This window comes from Lontra canadensis, unplaced genomic scaffold (assembly GCF_010015895.1).
Source record: "Lontra canadensis isolate GAN:19392208 unplaced genomic scaffold, GSC_riverotter_1.0 scaffold526, whole genome shotgun sequence".
Taxonomy (NCBI): Eukaryota; Metazoa; Chordata; class Mammalia; order Carnivora; family Mustelidae; genus Lontra; species Lontra canadensis.
In genome coordinates, this window is record NW_022631516.1 from 531 (window position 1) to 26,056 (window position 25,526).

Below are 25,526 nucleotides of genomic sequence, written 5' to 3' on the forward strand. Positions count from 1 at the left end.
TTCTGCTATGACTGTATCAGAGTCTGGGATTTTTAGATTCCAAACTAAGTGGGATTTCTTGTGACCACTCCATACTACTGAAGACTCCTTACAGTTAGGAACAGGAGCACAGGAGAAGGCAGTGGCTTTGAATGTAGACTTCTTGGACTTGAATAATTTGTCCCCAGAGTAGTACCAATGTGCATTTTCGTAAGTCCCTAAACTCTATAAGACTCTGGGTTGGTTTTTTTGTTTGTTCGTTCATTTGTTTGTTGGTTGGTTGGTTGGTTGGTTTTGCTTGGATAATGGAAAGAATAACATACTTCAGGGAACTGGACAGAGATTAAAATGAATATTTTTATATGACTGTATTGAGATTAAATGAGGTGGCATATATGTTTCCCATAGTTGTGGTCTGTAGCAAATATTACCTGCCATTCATTCCATCATCATCTGCATCAGGTACATAATCACTAGCAGTAAAGAGACCCTGAAAGGAACCTAGGAAATGTAGTTATGAATTCTGGCTGAGATCCTGTTGGCTCCATGCCTCAGTTAACTCTCAGAGCCTCAGTTTACTCACCAGCAAAATGGGAATATCAAAATGTCTGCCTGTGAAGAATTGCAGTAAAAATCAAGTGGGTTATGCACATGAGATAATTTTTAAATAGGTAGAACCCGATAAAATCTCATGGGTTCGTGGTTTTATTAAAACATTATTCTTCCTAGGCTGGAAACCCTCCAGATGCCTGGAGTTGTTTAACAGATAATAAAGGAGATAATGCCACTGTTTTGTTTCTCAAATAAGCCACCTTAGACATAAAACATCATTAAATCATAAAAGAATAAATTCATTTCCTCAATTATCACCATTATCCACTTAATCCTATTCTACTGTTCTCTACCTAAACTTGTGGTTCTCTCATAATTTTACCTTACCAGAGGATTAGCTAACAAATAGCTCACAGGGACAGGGTTTAGAACAGGAAAACAGCAAACCCTCTCTCCTCTTTGCCTTCCAAGTGAAGGAGAGAAATATCTCAAAGCAAAGAAAATGCGTTTTATGAAATATTAAATGCAGGCTTCCAAGAAGCGTTCATACCCTCGTTAAAATACTATCAAACTTTGCTATTGACTAGCTAGCTGTCTGTTGCATGTGAACTTAAAAATACATTCATTATTGAGATATAATTTTGTCCAAGCTGAAGAAGCATCATGGGCTCGGGAATTGTTTTCTGAGTGGGATTATTAAAGGGTTTGGGGCCTAAAGGTGTATGTCTATTTTAAAAAGAAATTTTCTGATTGCAGATAACTTCTCAATTTGATTTAGTGTCGAACGATAGTGATGGGGTTGATAAGTGAGCGTTCATCGGTAATTCATCTTGTGCTGGTAGAAATTTACAGCAAAGCAGTGCTTTCCCAACAGTGACAAGCCCTATTAATCTTCTTCAGACACATTTCAATAGGTGTCCCCATCTGTGGCCAACATCTAAACACTCTGGCATCACCGGCGACTTGGAGACACCTTCATTTCAAGTTACACTACTGAAAATGTGATACTAGATTGTACTCTATTTTTTAACCTAATTCTCTCTCTTCATTCAATTAGCCTTTCTTGCCTGGATTTTCTGCTCATGTGTAACATCACTTCCCAGGGAGAGCTCTCAAAGCTTTGGTTTCTTAGAGATGCACAATCTCCTCCAAGGTTAACAACCAACAACTTTTTTACAAATTAAAATTGCATAGATTCCCCATTCTGACAGTCACTGGCCTCTGATTGCATATGTCCTTAGAAAGTAGAACCTGCTCAAAGAAAGCCCGCCTGGGCATTTGAGAGCGCTTAGCCAAAGGGGGAGGCTATAAAATCCATTTGTGTTCATATTTGGAATGCAATTTGTTATCCTGAACTATGATGTTTAATTTCAGTGCAGGAGAATGCCGAGAAAAGGAGAGGCAATTATGAAAAGAGGGTGCTGGAAATGCAGCCCCATGTTCAAATAGCCACATTTACTCAGCAGATTCAGTCCATAGGATCAACCCCCTCTCCTGCTCCTTTGCATCTGCTGGGGGACCTCCTGTTAGGGAAAGAAATGCAATAATCACTTTAGGGATAGATTATTTCTTCTAAATTGCCTTTATTCTACAAGCAATATCCTCTATCTGGCCGCAACGTTAGTCCAGGCAAAAAATGTAGAGGGAGTGTTTGAGTTTGGATTGCACCTAAGTGCTTTTTTTTGTGCCATTTTCAACCTCATAATGGGTTTGGTCTTGCAAAGAAATAGGATTTGAACAGCATTTTTCTTGTGCACTTTAGAAACCTTTCAAATGAGAAAACTCCCTGAGACATTCTTACATTAGCAAGGTTAGATATACCTGCATAATGAATGGAATTATTCTTAACTTCATTGGACATTTTTTGTCTGTGTGTGATCTGAAATACATGTGTCGCTCATAAGTGTGTGTGTATGATAAAGATACATATTCCCAAAAAATCTCCCTCCCTCCCTCAAATTATTCTTCCCAATGACCATATGAGTTTCTTATAGATCTCAATAACCTTATTGTAGGTGGCAAGTTTAAATGTGCCATATTAATAACTTGCTATCCAAGACAAATTAAGTCCTTATGTGTCAAAAGCACTCGGCACTGGATTATCTACAAGACAAGTATTTATTGAATAAATGTTCAGTCCAATTTCATTTTAATGTGACTGACTGTATGTTTCAGCCTCTTAGGCAGAGATAAAAACACTCAGACCTCTAACTGTGTTGCAACATTACACCTAACTTGTCTATTTCTATTATTGTCTCCTAACTTAGAATATGGAAAGAAGGCTTTTTTTCTTTGCTTTTTTTTTTTTTTTTTTTTTTTGGTGGTTGTTGTTCTGAAGAGCAGGGAGAGAGATAGAAAAACGGCTGGCATTCAGCCTAAAGAGAAATCATTGAAACAAATTAATCCTATGCCGTTTAAATTGACATGGTAATCCATCATCAGAGAAGGCAAACTCTGAAAGCAATCTAGAATCTGCCCTGCTCTTTCACTGGTCCTGGAGGCACAAAGACAGATAGTGAAGGGGGGTGGGGGGGGGAAGGATCATAAAAGTTAGGAATGACTTAGAAAATAATAAAATTGATTATATCAGCTCTCACTGTCCAGCCTCTGAAAACCTCCTTTGGAAAGGGGAGGTTAACTTTCAACAGTTGCTTTCAAAGTTTGCTTCTAAGTGGCAGGTCATCTGCAGTGGGGTTCCGACAGTTTGCCTCCTTCTCTAGGCTGCCAGGCTGCTGACTAGTGTAACCACTGCCTGCCGCGTTTAAAAAGTCGACCAGCTAGGAGCTCTGGCAAGACCCACACTTACACAGAAACTTTCCCTACAGTGGTAAGGGGCTTCTTATATGGGGTTTAGGATTGGGGTTTGTTTTTGTGTTTTGTTGTTTTTTGGTGGGGAGGAATGGGAGGGAATCTTTCTTTTTTCTTTTTTTCTCCAATAACCTTCTTGTTTTTGCACTCAGTGAAAGTGCATGTTATTGTAATTTTCAGAGTATAACTTTTGTAACGTCTTTTAAAACGGAGGCAAGCCACCATGCCCTGTCTTCTTTTTGTGCCTTTTATTTTGGAGGCTCATTTTTCTAAACTTCTTGCACTTCAAAAAGCCTGTGATGCTATGTTGTTAAAACTTGTGTAAAATTCCTAAATTATATAGAAAACTGAGGTGTCGCATCCTGGTTGATAGTTAAGATGAAAAAAAAAAAAAACCCTTACTAAGAGCTCCATTGTAAAAACAGTACGCCTGTATTTTAAACACACATAATCTTTTTTTTTTTTCTCTTTAGTATTTATGTAATGTTTTTATTTTTGTTTTTGTCTTTGGGGGGCAAGGGGAGCTGCAGAACTTTGCCTTCTCATTATTGCCTAGGCGTATAAACTTGAGGACAGAAATGAATACTATTTTTAATAATGCATTAAGCTATAAAAGCAAGACAATTTGAAAATTCTTTTTTAAATCTCAAAATCTACTCTGTTAACAAAAGACAGTGTGTGAAGACAAAAACCCAGATACCTTAGTGCCAAAGGCAAGAAGGCAGAAGGACAGGAATATAAACCATACCCCTACAGCTGCCCTATTTAAATCTATCTAGGATAGAGTTTCTTCTAGTTTATTAAGAAAACTTTATGTTTCTGAAACTTCAAAGTAAACATCACACCTCTTTTCTATGATCAGAATTTATATTGACTGGTTTTTAAAATAGGGTGAATAATGCTTGCATATTGACTAATGCTTTTGAAAGCACGTAAGCACAAAAGACAAATTAAATGCATTTCCAGGGTAAATAGGAAAAGAGTTAAAGGCTCTTATATAAAAAATTCATCCACAGCCATACCACTAACAATGTTAAGGGTTATTAGCAAAGAAGAGGAGGTTTAGATGTTTGTGTGTTTGTTTTAAATAGAACCTAGGAAATTTAAATAGTAGCTCTTCAGTAACTGAACGTTGAATTGTACTTTCTGAAAAAAATCTGATACCTTTGATTTTGTTTTCTATTTAGAAACAATGTAGGCTTTAGCCTAATAGTATATGATTTTAAAAGTCATTAAATCAACCAATATCATATGAAAAGAATCAATGAGTAAACGAGCATTAAGTATTGGAGACTGAAAAAAATTACTTTTTAGCCCCTACCCCTCCACCCAACCCCCATGTCCCTTACATCTGACCATGCTCTAGCTTCCTTCTAATTGTATAGTAATATGGTAACAAAGTATATGCAAAATGAAAATCTGCATAACTTTTGGAGTCAATAAATAAGCTATCAATACACATTCTGCAAAGAAATAGGATTGCCTAATTTTTTAACTTCCCCCTGACATGTGATATGATGTGATCCTGTCAAGAAATACCCAATGTGACATTTTTCACTGAAGCCAATATTCCCTCCCTTTTATGTTTTCACTTTTGCTTTAAACTGTTTTAAGTGATATCATCTAAATCAATTTACCTCAGTCAAGCACTTCGTAATCTCTTTGATAAGGCTGATTAATTTATTATAAATTGTAAAGGACAGATGGGAAAAGTACCTTTCTCTATTCTATAGTCAAAATAAAAGGGCCAGTGTACATTTTATTTAAATGTTATACTTTGTAAACTCTCCAGATGAAACCTCCTATGCTCGAGGAACTGAATATCATATATTAAACCTCATCCTCTTAATTTTGAACAGAAGTCCTTTACTTTTAATGCATACCTCCAACATTTCAAGAAATCAGCCTTTGAAGAGGAGAAATGCAGTTGGCAAATTAATTAATTAATTAATTAATTGTGTTTTCTAAATTCACACATAATGTTTTTCTATTATGGCAGTGTGTCTGTCTTTGTTCATCTACTTCTTTAATTATATGCTTTATGCTGAAACTTCTCTTTAAGCTTTCTAAAAACCAGTAGAAGGAAAACTAATCCTTAAATTATTTTCCTCCTTCCAAAATTCACCTTGAGTTTGTGGCTAAAGGAAATTAAACCAGATAACCCCCCTTTGTTGTTCTGTTTGTATTTTATTTAAGTACACTGATGCAGTTAATGAACAATATTAATTTATCTGGATATCTGCCTTGCTAACACTTTCGCATTTAAGTGACTGGCAGTTGATATCATTTGATTAATGCTCTTTTTGACATACCAAAAATGAACTGTCATTTTAAAGGTTTCCCTACCAGGCTCTTGCGAAAAAGGGAGAAAATATAGAATTAGATGATCTTCCCTCACTCTGTCCACTCCTAAATAGGAGCTAATGTCCACATGGCTTTAGATGTCTTTAGAACTTTCTCATTAGGAACTGCCTTGCATTGTAATATTAAAAGCATGGATAGCTCACATGAGACTTGGTTACATGGGCAACAAGCCTATCTGTATCTAGAACCTATTCTCTTTTAATTCTCCAGTTCACTGAAAAGTAAATTAGAGGATCATGTTGTTGAATTTTTAAATATATATTAGGCAAAAGATGCTCACCTTTCCTTTAAGTGCCCCGCCAAAGCTGTCAAACTGAAAACTGACGTTTTTACTTTGAAGTGTCTTTTTATGATTCTGCGAGGCACAATAGCTTTACCATTACTAACTTGCTTCAGCTTGTATTTCAACAATAGTGATTCCAAGGAGCTCATTCAAAACTCTTTTTTTTGCGCTGCTTTCTGCCAGACCTCGGCAAGAACACATGAGTGACAGCCTCTATCTAGTGCTTGAGTATATGAACCTTTAATCCATCATGGAACTTCTAACACCCTAAGGATATATACACACCCATACACATACACCTTCATGCACAGAACTATTATATAAACTACCCATTAAAATGCCAACAGGTTTAAAGCCAGCAGAATGAATATTTTCCTAATCTCATCCAGATTTTATGGCTATAATTTGGCTACTGGCAAGATTCTAAATGAGCTTTTACTTAAATGAAAGAAGGTAAAATATGCAGTAGATTTTGGGGTTTGAAACCCCCCCCATGCTAATCTACTGTTGTAGACGTGTTAGAAATATTGTTCAAAGTGGGCTGGGTGGTCAGTTAAATGGAAGAAAATATTTCACTACATGATGTTTTTCTATTCCCTAAAGTCCACCTCCATGGAGTAGGATTCCTTGATGGATGAGACTGTTGTCTCCCTGAATGGAAACCTGCTTTCCTAGGAAGGATGGGGGTGGGAGAGACCATTGAAGGGCAGGGAGCAACTAGAAGGAATTTTCCCTCCCCCCAGCCCTCCCTCCCTGCCTTCCCCTTTCTTTCTTCCTTCTTTGCTACACCCCCTTTTGGTATATGAGTGTAGTTAACCTTCGCTCTGGCCAAGACCAAGAAGGGCTAATGGAGACCCGATTCCTGACAACCTCAGGTCAGCGAGAGCCTAGAGCTCCCAACCCAGGAATGAGAGGATTACCAAGGAAGGAATTTGGGGCACCAGTCGCATCACACCTGAACACATCGCTCCACTCCATTAGGATCCATATTAAAAATAATAATAATAATTACCGCTTCTGGAAACGGTTAATTGGATCTGAAGTTATATTTCCTGTTGCATTGAGGGGCCAAGCAGGGCAACCTGAACTGAATTCCTCAAGCTGCCAAGAAAACCGAGGAATCTGGTGGGGGGAAGGGGGGAATAGGGAAAAGTAAAAGTAAGTAAGTAAATAAATAAATCTATCAGCTTCTTCAGAAAGAGCAGTTTTTTTTTTTTTTAAGGAAAAGGTCAGGTGCTGGAAAAGGAAGAAGAAACGAAAGAGATTCTCCCCTTTCCTCACCTTCCACCCCTCCTTTCCCCCCCAAAATTAGTGTCCTCTTGATTATTTGCAGCTGTGTCGAACCTCGAGGTTTGTTCACAGGAGCCCGCGAGACTCCCGCTCCTAGAAGTGAAAAGCCATTTTCACGCCAGGACTTTGCTGCTTGAGTTTGGGGGAGGAAGTTCTCCTCTCCCTCCCAGCAAATTCCACCCCCCAAGCCTTGCTAACTTTAGGGAGCCCCGCAAGTCTTTGCTCCTCAGCCACTTGACGCTCTTGCCCCCAGCCTTGGGGCCACAGACCGATTTCCATCGCTGGAGCGTGGCTTGATACCCCCCAAAGCTAATTTCCCGCCCTGGAGAGCACGGAGACGCGCCGGCGCCTTCGCTGGTGTGTGTCACCCTGCCCCCGCCTTCCTTCTCAGCCTCACACTTCCTCCCACCTGCCCAGGAGCCCCGAACCTGCCATCCACTAGCGCTGTGGTCTGCAGCGGGTTCCGCCACCCGGCGGCCGCCCTAGACACCGGGTGGGTGGGAGGGACACACAGCCCGCGGGGCTGGGCCGCTGCGTCCTCTTTGGGAACATCAAAGGAGAAAAGGGACAGAGATGAATCAAGAAGAAAGTTAGGGGATGCTGCGTGTCGCGGCTGGGGCGGCAAAATGCAACCCGTTTGGGTCACACCTTTGCTCCAGGAAACTGCCTGCAGAGACCGCGCTGTGGGGAACCCGCCAGCCTCCCCGCGTCGGGCCTGCGTTCCACTCCGGTGGCCACCTGACCACTGTCACTCGCAGCGTGGAGCCCGTGGCTCCCGAACCCTTGGCCCCCGTGGCGGCCCGCGCAATCCTTGCCTGGCGGCGGCCCGGACAAACCGGGCCGCGGCGGACACCCTGCGGACGGCCGCGCCCTGGCGTCTCCCGTCGAGCAGGGCGAGACGGAGGCCTGCGCCCGGGAGCTCCCTGGCGGTGGTCCGGCCGCCCCCCTCGAGGGCTGCTCCCCCTTCTCAGCCTCGCCAAATCCCTGAAAGCCTGGGCCCCCTTCGTCACCCCGGGGGCTTCTAATCACTCCGTATCGATTTCCCTAACTCTTTTCATCCCGTTGAAGACACATCTTAAAACACTCCAGCCCGGAGTGTGCTCTGGGCTTTATCCACACTAATAAAATGATTTACCCTTCTCTCTGCGCTCTCCTCACAGAGGAAAATCGTTCGAGCCCCGGCTACTTGTGTGTGATCAGTAAATATTTAGTGCGGTGACATCCTCAGCTAGGCTTCAGATCGATTCGGGGACCACCGGGAGGTGCGCACGGTCCGGGCGGGGCCGCGCCAAGCCCGCCTAGGGGGCTCCTCCCGCCCTCGCCGCCGGCCGCTGATTTACGGCCTCGGCAACCAGCAAAAGGGGGCGAAAGCGCGCCGGGAAAATTGGCTTTTCAACCTTTTTACTTTTGACATTCAGCCACCTCCCCAGGCTCTAATTCTCGCCTCTTCTCCTTCCCACCCCCCTCCGCCCCCGACCAAGGGCGCCCTGTGCGCCCCGCGCGCCCTTCCTGCGGCAGCGCGCTGCGCTCGCGCCCCCGCGGCCCGAGGACCACCTATCACAGCCCTGCGCCGTGACGCGGGGAGGCCCAGGCCCCTGCTCCAGGGGTCGTCGCCTTCGGGGCGAGGTGCACTTTGCCCGCCCACACCTCAGAAGGCGGAGAGAGGGTGGAGAGGCCCACGTCTCCGTTCGGCGAACAAGGAGCCCCTCCGGCTACCTTTTCTCCGACCCTCAGTCATTCCCCTGTTTCTGCGGCTGGTACTCGACGCCCCTCGAGCCGGAGGGCGTCGTGTGGGAACTTTACTTGTTTCGCAGAGGAGCGCCTGTTTCCTTAGAAGCGAAAAAGCGTTGGGATGTGCTGGAAGGGGATCTCCTACCCTTATCTTGGCTGCCACAGGGCTGCGGGCGCCGCAGTGGCAGTGTCCGGGTCCCCCTGGCCTTCCCAGCCTCCCCTGGGCGCACACTTTCACTGCAAGGCCGCGCCGGGGACCTGGACCCCGGGCAGTGGGCCCGACCCGGACTCGCCTGTCCTGCGGGACCCGCCACCTGGGACGACTACACTATCCGAGTAGGGAGATGTAAGGGCTGCTAAGCTCCTGGGTTTCCACCGCTCTTCAGCAGGGGGGGCTGGGGCCTGAAAGACTCCAACACTGTTGCCCACCTGTTAGCGGGCCTGCTCTCCTCTCACCTGGGGCCCGGGCCTCTGCAGCTCTGTCGGGCCCAGGGAGGAAGGTGAACGACCTTGCGGGGTCCGCGCACGCCTCCCCAAAGCTAGCATCCTCTCCTTTGTCCTACTCCTGATTTTCTAAACTGCCTTATCTGCAGACTATATCTTTATACTAATGCATACTTAATTGGTCCGTCTTGACTGTCCATATAAAACAATTTAATTAGGGTGCTTTCTTGCTTTGGAGAGCAAAGAAAAAAAAATCTGCCCAGTGCTTATTGTATTTAGCACCAATACAGGCAGAAAATGTAGCACAAGTTTTTGGTTGAAAGAGCACCTCTGTGCCCATTGAAGGGCGTTGATCCGAAAAGACAGAAAGGACAAGTAAAATCGATTTGAAGCGACCCTCTCTGTCCCTTTCACACCATTCAGAAACTCCATTCCTTCTAAGACAAAGACCAGCGCCTTGGGAATTCTCAGGGAAAAAGAGGACTCCAGTCCCACAAGCCTAGGGCACTTTTTAAAAAATCCTCAATATTGCCCTTAAAACCGGCTCTCGGTCCTGTGTCCCCTGCGTGTGGGTTTCACAGACACCCCCTCCGAAGCGTCAGGCAGTAAGGCTGACAGACAGCACCCCACTTCCGTGCGTGTTTGGCCTTCTGGCCAGGCCAGACAAGCCTTTTAGGGTTAGTGCAGCCCTCACCTTTGACCCCCAAGATCGGAGTGACTGCCACGGTACAGAGTGCAGAGTTACAACTCAGGCCAAAGTTAAAACAAAAAAAACACTTCTCTACTCCCCACCCAGGGAAACCGGTTCTGGTTCCGCAGCCTGAGCCACCTTTACCCAGTAACCCCCTTCACCTCAACTTTTTTTTTTTTTTTTCTTTCGCCTTCTCCTTCTTCTCTTGCCATGAACTGCCCTAACCACCTCTGAAGGAAGGAACTTAAGTTGTCAGGGGAGCATCGCTGGGTTGCGGTGGGTGAGTTGTCCTCCATAAGGAAACCGAATGCCGGGTTATCGGACAGGCGCCCAGGCTGGGGAAGACGGTCATCGATCAGACCTGGCAGGGAAGGGAGGAGGGAGAAGAGAAGAGAGGAGGGCAGGGGAGGGGAGAGGCTGGGCCATGATCACCTTCACCTGCCCTGAGCCCAGCCCCCCTGTTGAACTATCCCTCGACCTCCTGCCGGGATTAAAGGGGGCGGGGGCGGAAGGGAGGGGGCACCCCCCGAGTTACACAAGTGGCCTCCTTCTATAAGAGAATGAGTTCACCACCTCCCCAGAGAAGCTTCACCATCCATCCACTCGATATAACTGATGAGACAAACCACAAGGAAAAACTTCTGTAGCCCATATTTATGGTATTAATGAATAGTTAAAAAAAGATTTACACTTCTTATGATCAATATTCTGAGTTATTTCCCTCAAAGTATATAATTACAGTGTCTTCAGAGTTTTCATCATTGTTTGAGGTGGCAAAACCATTTGTAATTTTCATTAGCCAGTAAACATGTAATTAACATTCAGCACTGTGTTTAACTTAATTCCTGTTTAAGACAAGGACAAGAAGCAGCCGAAGAGCGTTAGTTCCATTTGTCAAGTCTGACATACATCTTACCATAACAGTTTCCTAAAATAAAAGATCCGTGTTTCCCCATTATTCTTCTCTTGAAACAAAACAAAAAAAATCCATTAATTAAAACTGTATTAAAACTGCAAGAGGCAAGATAGTTTATTCTCAATTTTCTCTAGTTACTGTATTCCTGCTTCCTTTTTTCATTTGGGAGGGTGGGTGAAGGGAGGGGGTTAATTAAGCATTCATTATTTGAAGACTTGAAATTGGGAACCCCTCCCCCCCAAAAGAAATAGGTTTCCTCCTCAGGAAAGTTCTAGAATGGAGACTGGAAAAGGGGGGCACGGATCTGCAGGGGAGAGGGAAAAATCACTTGGGGGGACCTGAGTTAAAAGTAAAAAAATGAGGATTCCTAGGAAAAATGTTGCCCTCCTGTTTCAAGTTCCATCTCTGATCCAGGGTGAGGGGAGCCTGTCTGCCAGGCTGCTAGGCTGCTGCTTTTTCCCCCTCCTCTCCCACCTCTGTTTTTTTCCCAACTTGCTTTAGGATTAGCCTCCATCCCTCTCGACCCCAAACAGTGGAATTTGGCTGTGTCTCGGGTCGTCTTGCTTTGCAATATCGCCTATAGTTGTTGGCGGTTTTCTGCTGCGGCTGAGCCGTTTTGCTCCAGCCTCCGACTAAACTCATTAAGTTAGGAGATTTTTTTCAATTGGACGGGTGTTTTTAAAGTCTCGTCTTTCCAGCCCCAAACAAGGTGTAACAACGCACTCTTCCTTCTAAGGAATGAGATGAGAGACAAGGATCACTCCAGACATCTCCTACCTACGGTTTGGGGTTTTTTTTCTTAAAGGCGAGGCTTGCATTCCTCAGCAGCTATGTACAAAGCTCCCTGAAACCTCGTCTCTCTAAAGTTAGTGTGCAGGGTTTTCCAAGGCTGAGAACGCCTAATACATGGGGAAGCACTTCCTTAAGGTGGAAGATCTCTCCCTTCACCTTTCCTCTTTTTCCCTGCAGGCTAGTGCCTACTTTTTATCAGTTTGCACAATCGCTTAGATAAACACCGAGGAGGAGATTCTCTTTAATTATCAAAGACACATCTTTTCAGGGGGCCAACAAAGCGTTTATTTCACCCGCCAAACTAAAGGAGAGTTATTCCAGTTTAGAAGGAAGATGCAAGCGGTTTGGGACCTTGAACAAGGCAAATATGGTTTTGGTATGTTTACTTACAGTATTTTTTTTCTCTCTCTCTCTCCTTTCTCACTTTTTTTTCCTTGTGCTGTGTGGGGCTGGGGATGACTTGGGGCTTTTCAAAATATCGGTTTGCTAACGTGTATGAAATGCCTAGGACTGTGGTTTCAGGGGTTTGGGGAGGGGGGGCATCAATTAAATGCATTGCCATATTTTATTACATGTGTGTGATAGGAGAGGTGGTGGAGGGGGGGAAGAGGGGGGAAAATACAATTGCAAAGCTGCCAAAATATGATTAAACCGAAGCGTAAAGACTGCGGTGCCTCCCCGTCTCCTCGTCCTGTCTCCTCAAACTCATTTCCTTCGATAGAGCAAACTAAAAGCCAGTTCTATAAGCGTGTTTTTCCAAGCAACAGACGACTCGGTTTTTCTAGCAAAGGAGCTGCGAGGCTCGCACTAAGTATCAGAATTTACTGTTCGATTTGCCTCTGCGCTTTATTTTGCAACCTTGTGCAACTGACAGCCAGCCAGGCAGGGAGGGAGGAAAGCTCTGCCCGGCGCCCTCGGCCGCGGCTCGGGGAGAAGAGCGCTCGGTAAAAGCTAGGAGGAGAATCGCGACGAGAAGGGTACTCACCATCGGGCGGGGTGGTGGAGCTGGCGTGCGGATTTCAGGCAAACGTTTACCTTTTTGCTGTCTATTGCAACCGCGTCGGGCTGACTTAAGAAGCAATTCTGTGCTCTGTCCAGAACGTTCAAGGAACGGTTCCTCATTTTTAAAAAGCCAGCGAGAGAGACGACAGAGACAGAGAAAGAAAAAGAGAGGAGGGGGTGAGGGGGGACGCACATAAACCCAGTTCAGGGGGAAAAAAAAAAAATCATCACCTCTCCGCCAGTGACTCGGGAAGCGCAGAGGTGGCGAGATCCGAGTCCGGTCCAACCAAGCCAGAGCCAATTAATTTTAAATCCGGAAGAATTATTTAGATTAAAATGTACAGAACTTTCATTCTGCTATGCCTACGTGAGCTCAAAGTCGTTTCCCTTTAAGAGCTCCTTTTCTTTTAAAGTTGAATTTTAGGCAGCGAGGACTCTTACACTAGGGGGCAGACAGATACTGTACTTGCTCCAATCTTAAGCAATTTTTTCCCTCCCAGCATATGCTCTGATTTAGCACTGTAAATTTTTCAGAGGACCCAACTCTGACAGCCCCTGGTGATTTTCAAAGTACCACAAGCCAGTGGTTAAAAATTGCATTGACTTGGAAGTTCAGAGGGACACAATGGAAGCCCCTTTCCCTATTCATGGAGCTCCAGTGTGGTGGAAGAGAAAAACACACACGGACTAGATTGAGGGAAAGGAGGAATTCAATGAATCCTGGTGGACAGAACTGGTTTCTACTGAGTTCAGAGCTAAACTCGGCATTTGCTGGGGTCTGTATTCATATTGTGATTTAATTTGTGGAGAATTACAGCCGTCAGACCACTTTCTGCAAGAAAATCATATTCCTGGGTGGGTTTACTTTTCTTTTCTTTTTTTTTTTCTTTTTTCACCAGAGTAAAACAAATGTTTTTCCAACTTTCTCCGGCCAAATTAAAGCTTGCCATTCCTCTCATTAAAATAAATTTACATCTACAATAAAAGACTGGGCTGGACTTTTTTTTTTTTTTTGAACACGACATATTGATATTTATCTGTTAGTCTTAGAGCTGTTTATTCAAGGGAAATGAGCATCTCTGAAGAAGACATTTTAAAATATTCCCCCCCCCTTTTTCCCTCAGTCTGCAGTCTTTCTCTTCTTGTATGCAGTAAAATTAACTATAATTGATAGGGTCATTTATTTATTTATTTGGAATTTTAGTAGCATTCCCAGAACTGAATGAATCCTAAAATGCAGAGTGAAATACCTCTGATTTCATGTCAGCCCTGTGGTCATGTGTGTAGCAGGATTCAGTTCTGTAAGAGATGAGGAAATTCTTCATTTTAAATCTGAGGCCATCAGAGCGCACTTCAAATACCAAAAATCTCTAAGTGTACCGTGGAAGCTTTTTCTCCTCAAAAACTTCCCACTTCACTTCTGTAAAAGGTGATCTTGCTATGGAAGTGTCTGCACTCAAAAGGAGAGATTAAGATTTCCCTACAATTATTCCCATCTTCTATTAAACTGAGATGGGTATGCCCATTAGATTTCCTATTTCAACACAGCCCCACCACATCTCTGTTGAGTTTGCCCCTAATCTACTGGCATTTGTAGCATTAGGCAATCCCTTGAATCATAGGGATTGTAAGGGAAGGGGAAAAAAAAAAACCACCTTCTCTGAAATGATTTATTTTCCATCCTTCTGTCCTCTTTAAGAGAAAGTTATATTGTGTCTCTAATCAACCTGAAATTCTCAGCCTGCTTCTCTCTGTGGCAATCTCATTACACACCAGGTTTATGATAGTTCAGTGTCCACTATGTTTTTTTTTTTTTACAACTTTCAAATAATCCCAGCACCTGCAGCTTTTGTGAAATACGTGATTCAGCGGAGATGGGGTGAGGGGGGCTAAGAAGGCTTCAGGAATGAAGTGTAAGGGGGGGGGGTGTTTCTCCTTCCCTAAAAACTAGCCCCTGTCTGCCTACATCTTCACTTAGTACCTATCTTGTATTCTGTCTGTGTGTAAAGGGTATTGAGTGCAAAATGCACACCAGCACAGGTCAATTATATGTCTGGTTTATGTTGTTTTTTTAAATCTTTTATCTCGTCGATTTTTGTGAACTATCAAGGATGCCTTCCTGTGGTCATTAATTTAGCCTTTATATGTGTTCATGTTTCCTGAAGCTCAGTGTGTTTTATGTCAAATATTTTAATTGTTCATAAACCTGGTTGGCTTCCCAGATTATGGTTTTTCTTGGTGCAAAAATGTGTATGATGGTGTCAAAATTTTGTTCCATAAATGTTGAACAATCACAATTCACTAACTTCTCACAAGCAAACCAAAAGGCTACTGCGTTGAAATATAGTGTATTCTGTGGGGGCAATTCTAGCTGTTTGATGTTTAAAACCAAACACTCTGGAATCCAGAGACACATCCATGTTGATGACTTTAGCACACTGAGCGGAATGGCTCAGGCTATGAAGTTGTTCTTACTGCAGTGAATCTCTTGAGATAGACCATGGCGTGTGTGTGGTTTTTGTGAGCTGTGCTTGGTATTATTCCCAATTTGGAGCAGAATCTCTGGTTGTGTTTTAATGACTATATGGATGCTTAAAAGGAACTTGAGGAACAATGAAGTTTGTACTCAACTGTTCCATGACCTAGAAGCACAGTCGCTGAAGTCTTTGTCTGTGTACATTGACAAATGTGCATCTGATACATGTGCGCTTACATGTGTGTACAGAGGGTAGGCACAGGGGAGCCTGGGAAGCTGCTTCCGCTTGTCCATCAGCGCGCAGAACGTTCTATTCACCTCTCTCCATGACTGGGTGTGTGGCAGGACGCTGGGCTGTGAGTTAGCTATAACTAATGAGAGAGGATAAAGTTGAGAAAAATTGATTTTAATTGCGTCATGACAATGAGATGAAGTCTACTTGTGCTTCTCAGCATCCGAGATGCTTTATTTGAGCAATTAAAATGTCAGGCCACATACCTGGGAAATGTTAACCCTACAAGGAAAAGATAGGCGCTAAATGGCTTTTTTTCCTCGAAAAGGGAAAAAAGAAATAAGCCACGAAACCAAGCAAGAGATCAGAGTCGATTACGAGAAGGGTCTACCATCACCCGGATTTGACCAAATCTTTCGTTTGGTAAAGGTCTCCAAGCTCGGTTCCCGGCACCTTCCTGCCCCCTACCCGCTACCCCTCTGCAAAGAAACCGGGGAACTTTTCTCTTTCTCTGGCATTGTGGGCACAAAGATGCGCCGGGAGTCCCGGGTGGTGCGCGAGCGACGGATTTCGTGGCATCGCCAAGTTGCGGGAGGCGAAGTCCTCGATTCCATCCAAAGCCTCTCGCGGAGCCTTTAAGAGGCGTTGTGTGTGCGCGCCGCGCTCCTCTCCCCGCTGGGGCGGAAACCTCCGGTGCGGGGTGCAGAGAGCTCGGGGGCCGCGTGCCCGGGGCCGGCCCGGGCCCATCCCCCGCCTGGCGGTGGTGGCGGCGCGGCCGCCCCCTCCCCGCCCCCCTTGGCCCCCTGCGCTCCCCGCGCCGCTGCTGCTACGCCGCTCGCGCTAGGACCGGGCTGAGCTCGCGGCCGCCATGGCGGGGCCGCCGCGCTCCGGCCAATGACGACGAGGGGGCGGCGCGCGCGCGCCTGGCCAGGCCAACCCCGGCTGCTGCCTTATAAGGCGCGCCGTCACCATGGCAACGTGCGCTAAGTTGCAGCAGTCGTGTCAAAGTTCACTATATAGAGAGCTCAGTGAGCTGATCGCGGAGAAGCCACTTCTGCCAGCCCCGGCGCCTATAAATCGCATTCCCTCCCGCGCCCCCCTTTTTAGCATATTTGATCACTTTGATTCTCTGTTCTTTTCTCTCCGCGGTGTGTGTGTGCGTGCGCGCGTGTGTGTTTTCTTCTCCTCCTCCTCCTCTCCCCGAGTTGCCTCCTTTCTCCGGGTGCCGTGCTGCCTTTTTTCCCTTCTTTCATTCTTTCTCTCCGTCTTTTTCTCCCCCCTCTGCGCACGAAGGATGTGCTTCTAGGTGGTGATCTGCCCTCCTCTCTCTCTTTTATCATTTCTCCCCCGCCGCCGGCGAGTTGACTCTTTCCCTATGTGTGTGAGGCGGCGGCGGCAGCAGCAGCAGCGGCTCCGGCGGCGGCAGCAGCGGCAGCAGCGGCTTCAGCGGCGGCGGCGGCGCTAGACGCGGCGGCTCCGGGCCCGACCCGGCGGCTTCGGCGGCGGCGGCGGCGGCTCCGGCGGCGGCGGCGGCCCGGGCGGCCCGCAGGGAGCAGCGAGCGGCCTCCATCCGGCGAAAGCGGGCGGCGGCGGCCAGAGCGAGCGAGGCGCGCGCCAGGCGCCCGTGGCAGGCGGCGGCCCAGCGCCAGGACGACGCCGCGCAGCGCCGGACGCGGACCACTTTCATGCTGATTCCCCCGGACCCGGGCAGCGCTCCGGCCACTCCGCGGGCCGCCGGCCTCCGCCCCGGCCTGCCCGGCTTTCTGGGCGCGCCCGCGACCGGCGCCTCCGCTCTCCCAGTCCTCCTGATTTCGATGGCTTTCCTGAATGGCTGACTGTGGGCTGCCCTGGACTTGGCCCCCGGACAGTCGCCTCTCCTCCTCCTCTTCCTCCTCCTCTTCCTCCTCCTACTCCAACTCCTCGGCACACCAGCTCTGAGAGCGAGAGAGTGAACGAGAGAGGGAGGGAGAGAGTGAGAGCGAGCGAGATCTTTGGAGAGATTTTTTTTTTTTTTTTTTTTTTGCCTCCTACTTCTGTCTTGAAGCCAGACAATCGACTTGCAGCTCTCCCTCCCCTCCCTCTCTCTCCACGTTCTGCTCCCACTCTCTCTCCCCTGGCCCCTTCTCCTCCCCTCCCGGCGGAAAGCCCCCCGAAACCAACAAAGCTGAGCCGAGGGAAACAAACAAAACAAACACACCGGGCCAGACAAGCCATCGACAAAACTTTGCAAAAGCAGAAACAAAAAAGGAAAAACTAATCAACCTCAACCAACCAGCCCCCGAGCCACCCGGGGCGCCCTCCCGCGCCCTCTCGCACCCTCGCACACACAAAAGGCGGCGCGCCGGAGCCCGAGACCCGGGAGCCGCCGCCGCCCGCAGCCAGGGGAGCAGGAAGTCCGGACGCGGCCCCCATAGATATGGCAATGGTAGTCAGCACGTGGCGCGACCCCCAGGACGAGGTGCCCGGCTCGCAGGGTAGCCAGGCCTCGCAGGCGCCTCCTGTGCCCGGCCCGCCGCCCGGCGCCCCGCACACACCACAGACGCCGGGCCAAGGGGGCCCGGCCAGCACGCCGGCCCAGACGGCGGCCGGTGGCCAGGGCGGCCCCGGCGGCCCGGGCGGCGACAAGCAGCAGCAGCAGCAACACATCGAGTGCGTGGTGTGCGGGGACAAGTCAAGCGGCAAGCACTACGGCCAGTTCACGTGCGAGGGCTGCAAGAGCTTCTTCAAGCGCAGCGTGCGGAGGAACCTGAGCTACACGTGCCGCGCCAACCGGAACTGTCCCATCGACCAGCACCACCGCAACCAGTGCCAGTACTGCCGCCTCAAAAAGTGCCTCAAAGTGGGCATGAGACGGGAAGGTATCGGCCTCTCATTTCTCCCCACCCCCCCCCTCGCCTGGGGTCCCGGGGCCCTGGGTGCGTTTGGCTAGCCTGCTCTGGGTAAGGACGCAGAAGCCCCAAGCTCTTCTCTTCGTATTGCAGTTGAAAGGGGTTTTATACTAGAAACAAGTTCTGCACTGGAACCCAGACCCCCAAATCCGCATGCTTTGGCCGACTGATTTCCTCCTCTACTTTCTCTTCGGGCTGTTTCATTTTCTTTGCATTGATTCCGAGTTCATTCGAGTTCACCTTTCTACGAGGGATGGGGTGTTGTCTGTTGTTGTTTCAAAGCCTGGTTTACTTCTCTGCCTTTCCCCTCTCTCTCTCTCCCCTTGTTTTTCCTGCATGTTCAACATATGTCCCTCCTCCCCCCCCCCCCTCCCCCCCCCCCCCCCCCTCCCCAAAAAAAAAAAAAAAAACCAACCTGAGATTGTACTTTTGTACAGGAGGTTCAAATTACAAATGGCAATTTTATGCACTTCGCCGTATTAACGCTGCTGCCCGGGCAGCGCTCATGTGACCCTCCGTGGATTAACATTCTGCTAAAAAAAAAAAAAAACCTCTGTTTTCTTTTTTTCCTTTCACTTTTGAAAGGAGGAGAGCGCGCTAGGGAGCAGGGAAGGGTGGGCGAGGGGCCCTCGGCGGCTGCTTTCGCTCTGCGCGAGTTGGGTCTTTGTGATATAAAATTCGCCGAGCGCCGTGAGCAGTGCTCGGCCAATGGCGCGCTCGGCGCCGGGCGCGGGCTCCGGGCTAGGGCGAGCGAACGCCGGGCTTTCTTTGTGTTTCTGCGAGAGCGACTCTCCCGGTCCGGCGTCAGATAACAGCCCGAGCCCCAGCCTCGCCAGCTCTCCCCGGCCCTCTCGGGCCCTGCCCGGGCTGCGCCGGCGCCGGCCGCCTGCTCCCCGCCTCTCCCCGGCTTCCTCTCGCCTCGGCCGGCCTCTCTCTCCGCCCTCTCCCTCCGTCTCTTTCTTCGAGCACACTGATTAGGCTGCCGCCAGACCTCGGCTTTCCGCTCGTCTCTCACCGGGGGTTCCCCGCCGGGCTGGGGCTGCGGGGTTTGGGGGAGAGTTGTTCCGGGGTGGCCGCAGGCCGTCTGGGGTGAACCCTGGTGTCTTTCTGCAAAAGCGTCTCACCCTCCCCCCCCCCGACTTGCCCCTCCCGCTCCCTCTCCTCCAATCAATAAGAAATATCAGCTGTTTAGCAGTAAAGAAGAAAGATGCCCCCAGAACGCTACCTCCCGCCCCCAGTGCCGGGGACCCCGAGGCAAAGCGGTCAATTCTGGGTCCTCGGCGGCCCAGCCCCGAGCGGGCCTCGGAGGCAAGTGTGCCGCTCTGGCCGCCGGAGCCTGTTTGGGTGGTGGTTTGAGAGCAGCGCTGCCGGGCTCCCGGCGACTTCCAGGTCTGTGGCCCTGGCGCGCCGGGGAGAGGGGCAGGCCTGCCGGTTGTGGCGCGGCGCGGGGGTCTGGGTCAGGTGGGGGTCGGGCCGGGGCGGACCGAGCTGGGGGACGAGGCTGGTCATTAACTGCGGGGTGTCTCCTTTCCTCCCCGCAGCGGTGCAGAGGGGCCGGATGCCGCCCACCCAGCCAACCCACGGGCAGTTTGCGCTCACCAACGGGGACCCTCTCAACTGCCACTCGTACCTGTCCGGATATATTTCTCTGCTGCTGCGCGCCGAGCCCTACCCCACGTCGCGCTTCGGCAGTCAGTGCATGCAGCCCAACAACATCATGGGCATCGAGAACATTTGCGAACTGGCCGCGCGGATGCTCTTCAGCGCCGTCGAGTGGGCCCGGAACATCCCCTTCTTCCCTGACCTGCAGATCACCGACCAGGTGGCCCTGCTTCGCCTCACCTGGAGCGAGCTGTTCGTGCTCAATGCAGCCCAGTGCTCCATGCCCCTCCACGTCGCCCCGCTCCTGGCCGCCGCCGGCCTACACGCCTCACCCATGTCCGCCGACCGAGTGGTCGCCTTTATGGACCACATACGGATCTTCCAAGAGCAAGTGGAGAAGCTCAAAGCACTGCACGTCGACTCCGCCGAGTACAGCTGTCTCAAGGCCATAGTCCTGTTCACCTCAGGTAGGAAGGAGCCCTGCCCTCTCAGTCCAAGGACTTCTAGCTCAGAGTTAGGGACCAGAGAACTTGGGAGTCCCCAGCCTGGGCCCAGCCTCCCCCCACCTCCACCCCCTTGAAAGGCCAAACTGTTGAGAGCAAACTTGGGAGTGGGAACTCTGTGTAGGTGCTGGGCCTCACCAGGCCTGTCCAGGGGACAAGAGAGGAAGGCTGGACTTCAGGAAGACTGCTCCAGACACAGGCTCTCAAAATGGGCCATGGGAAAGCCTCTTGAGCCTGCCAGGCTGGGATGCATGCTCCTGCTCCCTCCCTTAGCCCCCCCGCCTTCTGGGCCAGCTGGGCCTGTGCGGTCTCCCCTACCCCAGGGCTCTTTTTCTGTCACCCTGGCTGAGCCTCTAAGAGATGCCTCTGGGCACTGGAGCGGTCCTGGCATCATCTCTGCAGGGGAAAGTTTGCCCCTGCAGGGGAAAAGTTTGTCTGCTAACTCAGTAGGAGATGGAGCTCCAGGCAAATCCAACCTGAGGGCAACAATTTTCAAAATCATATTCTTATTAAAACAATGCAGACTGCCAGGAGAGGAGGAAGAGCTGTCAGGAAGGGGCAAGAGAAAGAAAGGGGCCATCGTAAGTGTCCAGAATGTCTGCGAGGGCTGGAACACTCTGCCCTCCTGCTTCCTCTGCCCAGGCAAACACTTAAGGCAATTTTCAAACAACCCAAAGTGTATGCCAACTGGGGCTGGATATGAATGTTGCCAGAGATATAAAACCATCATTGACTACATTGTGAAATCTAATTAGTTTGTAGGTAGTTTAACCTGTGTGAGTAATAGATCTAATATTAATTAACTCTTGAGGCCAAATGATTTTTGAAGGTGTCTGGCTTTCCACTTTGGGCCACACCTGAGCCTTTTGGCTGCCTCCAGGCTGAGTTCAGCCTACCAGGTGGGTGGAAATCACCCCCTCCGCCTTCTGGGTCTAAATTGTCAGCTGATCCCTTTGTCATGCCTGAGAGGGGAGAGGGGTTCCCAATTCAGAATAACAAACATTGGGGTGTTGGTAGGGCTTGGAACCTAGAAACTGCAGTTTTTACAGCTTGTAATCTGGACTCTGGGAGTGCTGAGTAGTTCCTGTGGCAGACAAAAAGATCCACAATCTCTTCTTTATTGTTTGAAGGAAATCTAGGGGCCCAAGTCATTAGCTCAATCGATGGCAGGGTTCTGAGCCCTTAACCTGCTGTCTGTTATACCTTGCTGTTTCTCACACATCACCCCCCCCCCAACAGCCACCCCAAATTCTGCCTTTGAAAGTCCTTAGGTAACTAATGAAAGGGCAGTGTCTGGGCGAGGAAAAGCTGTGTGGAGAGAGGCTTGGATCTGGAGTATTTTTCTCAGGGGAACTGTCATAACTAGAACATTTGCCGGATGCAAATGTGCAGGCAGGATATTCCCATACCCCACAACCACCTTCACCCCCATCCCACAACCCTACTACATCCAGCCCACGAGCCCAGATGATGGGGGTGTTGTTAATTTCTCAATATCATTGTTATCTCTCAACCTTACCCTTGGTCTTTCAAGGAAAGAAATGCCTGATACTGTCGTAACAGTTTAATTTATTACTATTTGCAAAATGTAGAGAGGCCTGTGTGGAGAATGCACATCACCTCACAAAGAGATAAAGGTCCCTCTTATCTGATTCATAGGGAGACACACAGTGTACCAATGCAGAGGGAGGGAGTCCTGTGCAAACAGATCTTTTAATTCCTGACCACAGACACCTATGCATTCTTTACGTGTGGAGTCCTAGATGCACACAGGAGGAAATTGCATATGTGTTCTGGTTCTTGGGGTGGAGGTAGTGGCGGTCGTTTTCAGATGTCTGTTTTAAGGATTCACAATATGCATGTGTTCACCCCAGTCTTGTCTAGGGAGCCCAAAAAGGTCAGGTCACAACCTGTACCGCCTTCACTGAGAAGCCTCTCATTTCAAAGGCACTTATTGTATTTTTCACATATCCGAAAGAGAAAAGTGTTTTCCTGAAGATAACAGGGGAGGGGTTTCTTCTTGGACGGACCTGGGTTTTATAAATAAATAAATAAATAAATAAATAAATAAATAAATAAATAAATGGGGTGAGAGAAAAAGGGAGAGAGAAGAAAAGGGGGGAAAGAAACAGCTCAAATGAACAGAGAGATCACAGTTTGCATGGCTGCCCTTCAATAGGGCTATACTGACAAGATCAGTTTTAAAGGGCCACTTAAATCAGTTTCAAAGACTGGAGAAAAATGAGTCGCCCTCTTTGGGGAGAATCTGAGGCTGGGTCGTGGACGCCATTACTAGAGGCTGGGCCAGGTTGTTGCCCTCCCCCCCCCAACTATATAATTATAAGCCAAACTATTATTTACAGACGAGGAGGGGGAGGAGCCCTGGCAGTTTTGGTTTCATCTGTTTGTCTGTCTGTTTACTGACTTGAGCCAGATTTCACCCAATGCACTTTGCTTGGGGCCTCCCAGGGACCCAGCCTGAGGACTGAGAGAGTGAAAGCCTGCAGTGCAGTGAGCTTGTGTTTGACGTTAGAGCAAATACCCCAGGATCATCTCCTGCTCTCTCCACCACCACCACCCCGCTCCCCTTCGCCCAGGTTTTTAGCACAGAGGCATTTGCTCCAACTCCGGTCGGGGCAGTTTGACAGCCCTGTACACACACCTCATGTGACCCTTTTCAGACCTCTTAATCTGATGACTGAATTCTTCTTCTCCTTCTCCTTCCCCTTCTTCTTCTTCTTCTTCTTCTTTTTTTTAACTTTCTTCCAGATGCCTGTGGTCTCTCTGATGTAGCCCATGTGGAAAGCTTGCAGGAAAAGTCCCAGTGTGCTTTGGAAGAATACGTTAGGAGCCAGTACCCCAATCAACCAACGCGATTTGGAAAGCTTTTGCTTCGCCTCCCTTCCCTCCGCACGGTCTCCTCCTCAGTCATAGAGCAATTGTTTTTCGTCCGTTTGGTAGGTAAAACCCCCATCGAAACCCTCATCCGGGATATGTTACTGTCCGGCAGTAGTTTTAACTGGCCGTATATGGCAATTCAATAAATAATAAATCAAAATAAGAAGGGGCAGAGAAACAGAGAAAGAAAAGGCAAAAGACTGGTTTGTTTGCTTAAATTCCTTCTGTTAAGAAAGGATATAAAAGGATGTTACAAGTTTGCTAAAAGAAGAGAGGGGAAGAATTTAATGGACTGTGAATTTCAAAAAAAAAAAGACTGTCAAATGAACTTTTACAGAATGCATTAAAAAAAAAAAAACTCCTGTGTCGGTCAGAGCAACTTGCTACTTATCATTTTTGTATAAAAAGGAAATTAGTCTTTTTCTTTTTTTGGTAAATTTTTGAAAAATATTGCTAAAAGTGCATTTAAGGAGATTGGGAGAAAATTAGCAGAATGGAGAAAGTAAGTCTTTTTTTTTTTTTTTTCCAAATTATTAATTGTCCTGTGTCTATGTACCTCTAGCTGTTCTTTTTTGTACTTTTCTGGTTCCAAACCAGTTTATTCTGTGGTTCTATAATAAGTTTTGATATAATCTTGGCTTCTTAAAAACTGTGTATCCTTAAAATATATGTTCTGCAAGAATTAAAACTGAGTCCATGAAAATATCATAGGAAGACATAAAACTTTAAAAGGCAACTCAGAGATGATGGAAACGCACTTAGAAGTGGTGACCAAAAATTTTAGGCGAAGTTGAGCACTCTTAATTTGAGAACTAGAGGAACCACATACACTTAACTTCCCCACCCTGCCCCCCCCAAAAAAAGACACCATGACAAACCTAGCTTTTTAAAAATATTTTAAGAAAGAGAATGAACTGTGGAATTTATTGGCAGCCAAGGAATGTGTCCAAGACACATGCTGAGGTTTTGAATAAAAAGTGAACTTTTGTAATTTGAATTGGGTCCCGCTTAGTTCTTGAATTGTTACGAAAATCCTATATCTGTTTGTATATTTGCAAACCCTTTGTATTATAATTGTTGATATTTTCCCTTTTTAAAAAATACCATTGAAATCAGCATGACAAAATAACACTGTTGGCACTTATAGGTAACGTGATTGATTCAGTATCTTAGAGTTTACAGTTTGTGTTTTAAAAAAAACTGAAGGTTTTTTTTTTAAGTGCAACATTTCTGTATACTGTAAAGTTATAATAACTGAACTGTTTGGTCGAGTCTTTGTGTGTTATATTCCAAGGAAAATTGAAAGTATTCAGAAATTAAAATATTATTTGATATCTGAAATCTGTTTGGCTGTCCCCACTCACTGTCTTTCTCATCGAGAAGAGCCCCTGTGAGCTCTCGCTGAGCCGGGCCCGGGGGTCCATTTGTTTACTGCCCTCAGTCAGTTTGTTCAAAGGTGGACTAGTGTATTTGCCTGTTTAATTTGGGTGTGTCGGGGGGAGAAGCTGAAGTTAATGGTTTATCTATGGTTTAGGAAGTGCCATACTGATATAGTAAACCACCCCCATTCACTTAATCCTCCTTTTAATTAAAAATGGATTTTCCAGGAAAAAAAGGCCCTTATATTTGTCACACTTAAGTGCCTGCTTAGGGAAGGTATTGTGGAAAGTATTAGAAATCTTGAGATCAGTATCTATTTTATGATCAGAAAAAAATACTGTTTTGTACATTTCTGACAGTTAAGCGGAAGACAGTTCTAGCAGGCTAATCACAGCATTGTAAATAGAGGCAGTTGTTTGCAGTGAGTTTTTCCTTAAGTAGGTTTATACTCTGTGGTTCTCATCTAGCTTGGTTGTTGAGAGGATTTCAAATTCAGTGATGTAGCTTAGAGTGCTGAAGGGTCTGTTTTTTAGTGTATATATGATAACTTGCCGTTGGCCTGCCTTTCCCCTCCCCCCTTTACGTTCATTCTGTGAGAGCATGACCACAGGTCAAAGGAGTCTTTTCCACTGGAGTTATGTACATAAAAACACATCGACATTTTGACATTTCGGATTGTGTAGATACAATCTGTA

General features: G+C 47.4%; 1 protein-coding gene across 3 annotated transcripts; it reads left to right on the forward strand.

Annotated features, from left to right (window-relative positions):
• Window positions 1-11,651: 11,651 nt before the first annotated feature.
• LOC116863101 (COUP transcription factor 2) lies at window positions 11,652-24,792 on the forward strand. Of its 3 annotated transcripts, none has more exons than XM_032850604.1 (3): window positions 11,652-12,226; window positions 19,990-20,517; window positions 23,323-24,792. In XM_032850604.1, exons 1-3 carry the CDS (start codon window positions 12,184-12,186, stop codon window positions 23,595-23,597), a joined length of 846 nt encoding a protein of 281 aa, XP_032706495.1. In that variant the 5' UTR covers window positions 11,652-12,183; the 3' UTR covers window positions 23,598-24,792. The 3 variants fall into 3 exon arrangements, with proteins under 3 accessions (XP_032706495.1, XP_032706494.1, XP_032706496.1); XM_032850603.1 differs by lacking the exon at window positions 11,652-12,226 and adding an exon at window positions 17,193-18,418; XM_032850605.1 differs by lacking the exon at window positions 11,652-12,226 and adding an exon at window positions 19,679-19,756.
• Window positions 24,793-25,526: the final 734 nt, after the last annotated feature.

Coding starts and splice junctions, on each gene's coding strand:
- LOC116863101 (XM_032850603.1), top strand. CDS start 17,977: ATGGCAATGGTAGTCAGCACGTGGCGCGACCCCCAGGACGAGGTGCCC. Junction 18,419..19,989: donor AGTGGGCATGAGACGGGAAG/GTATCGGCCTCT, acceptor TCCTCCCCGCAG/CGGTGCAGAGGGGCCGGATG. Junction 20,518..23,322: donor CATAGTCCTGTTCACCTCAG/GTAGGAAGGAGC, acceptor ACTTTCTTCCAG/ATGCCTGTGGTCTCTCTGAT.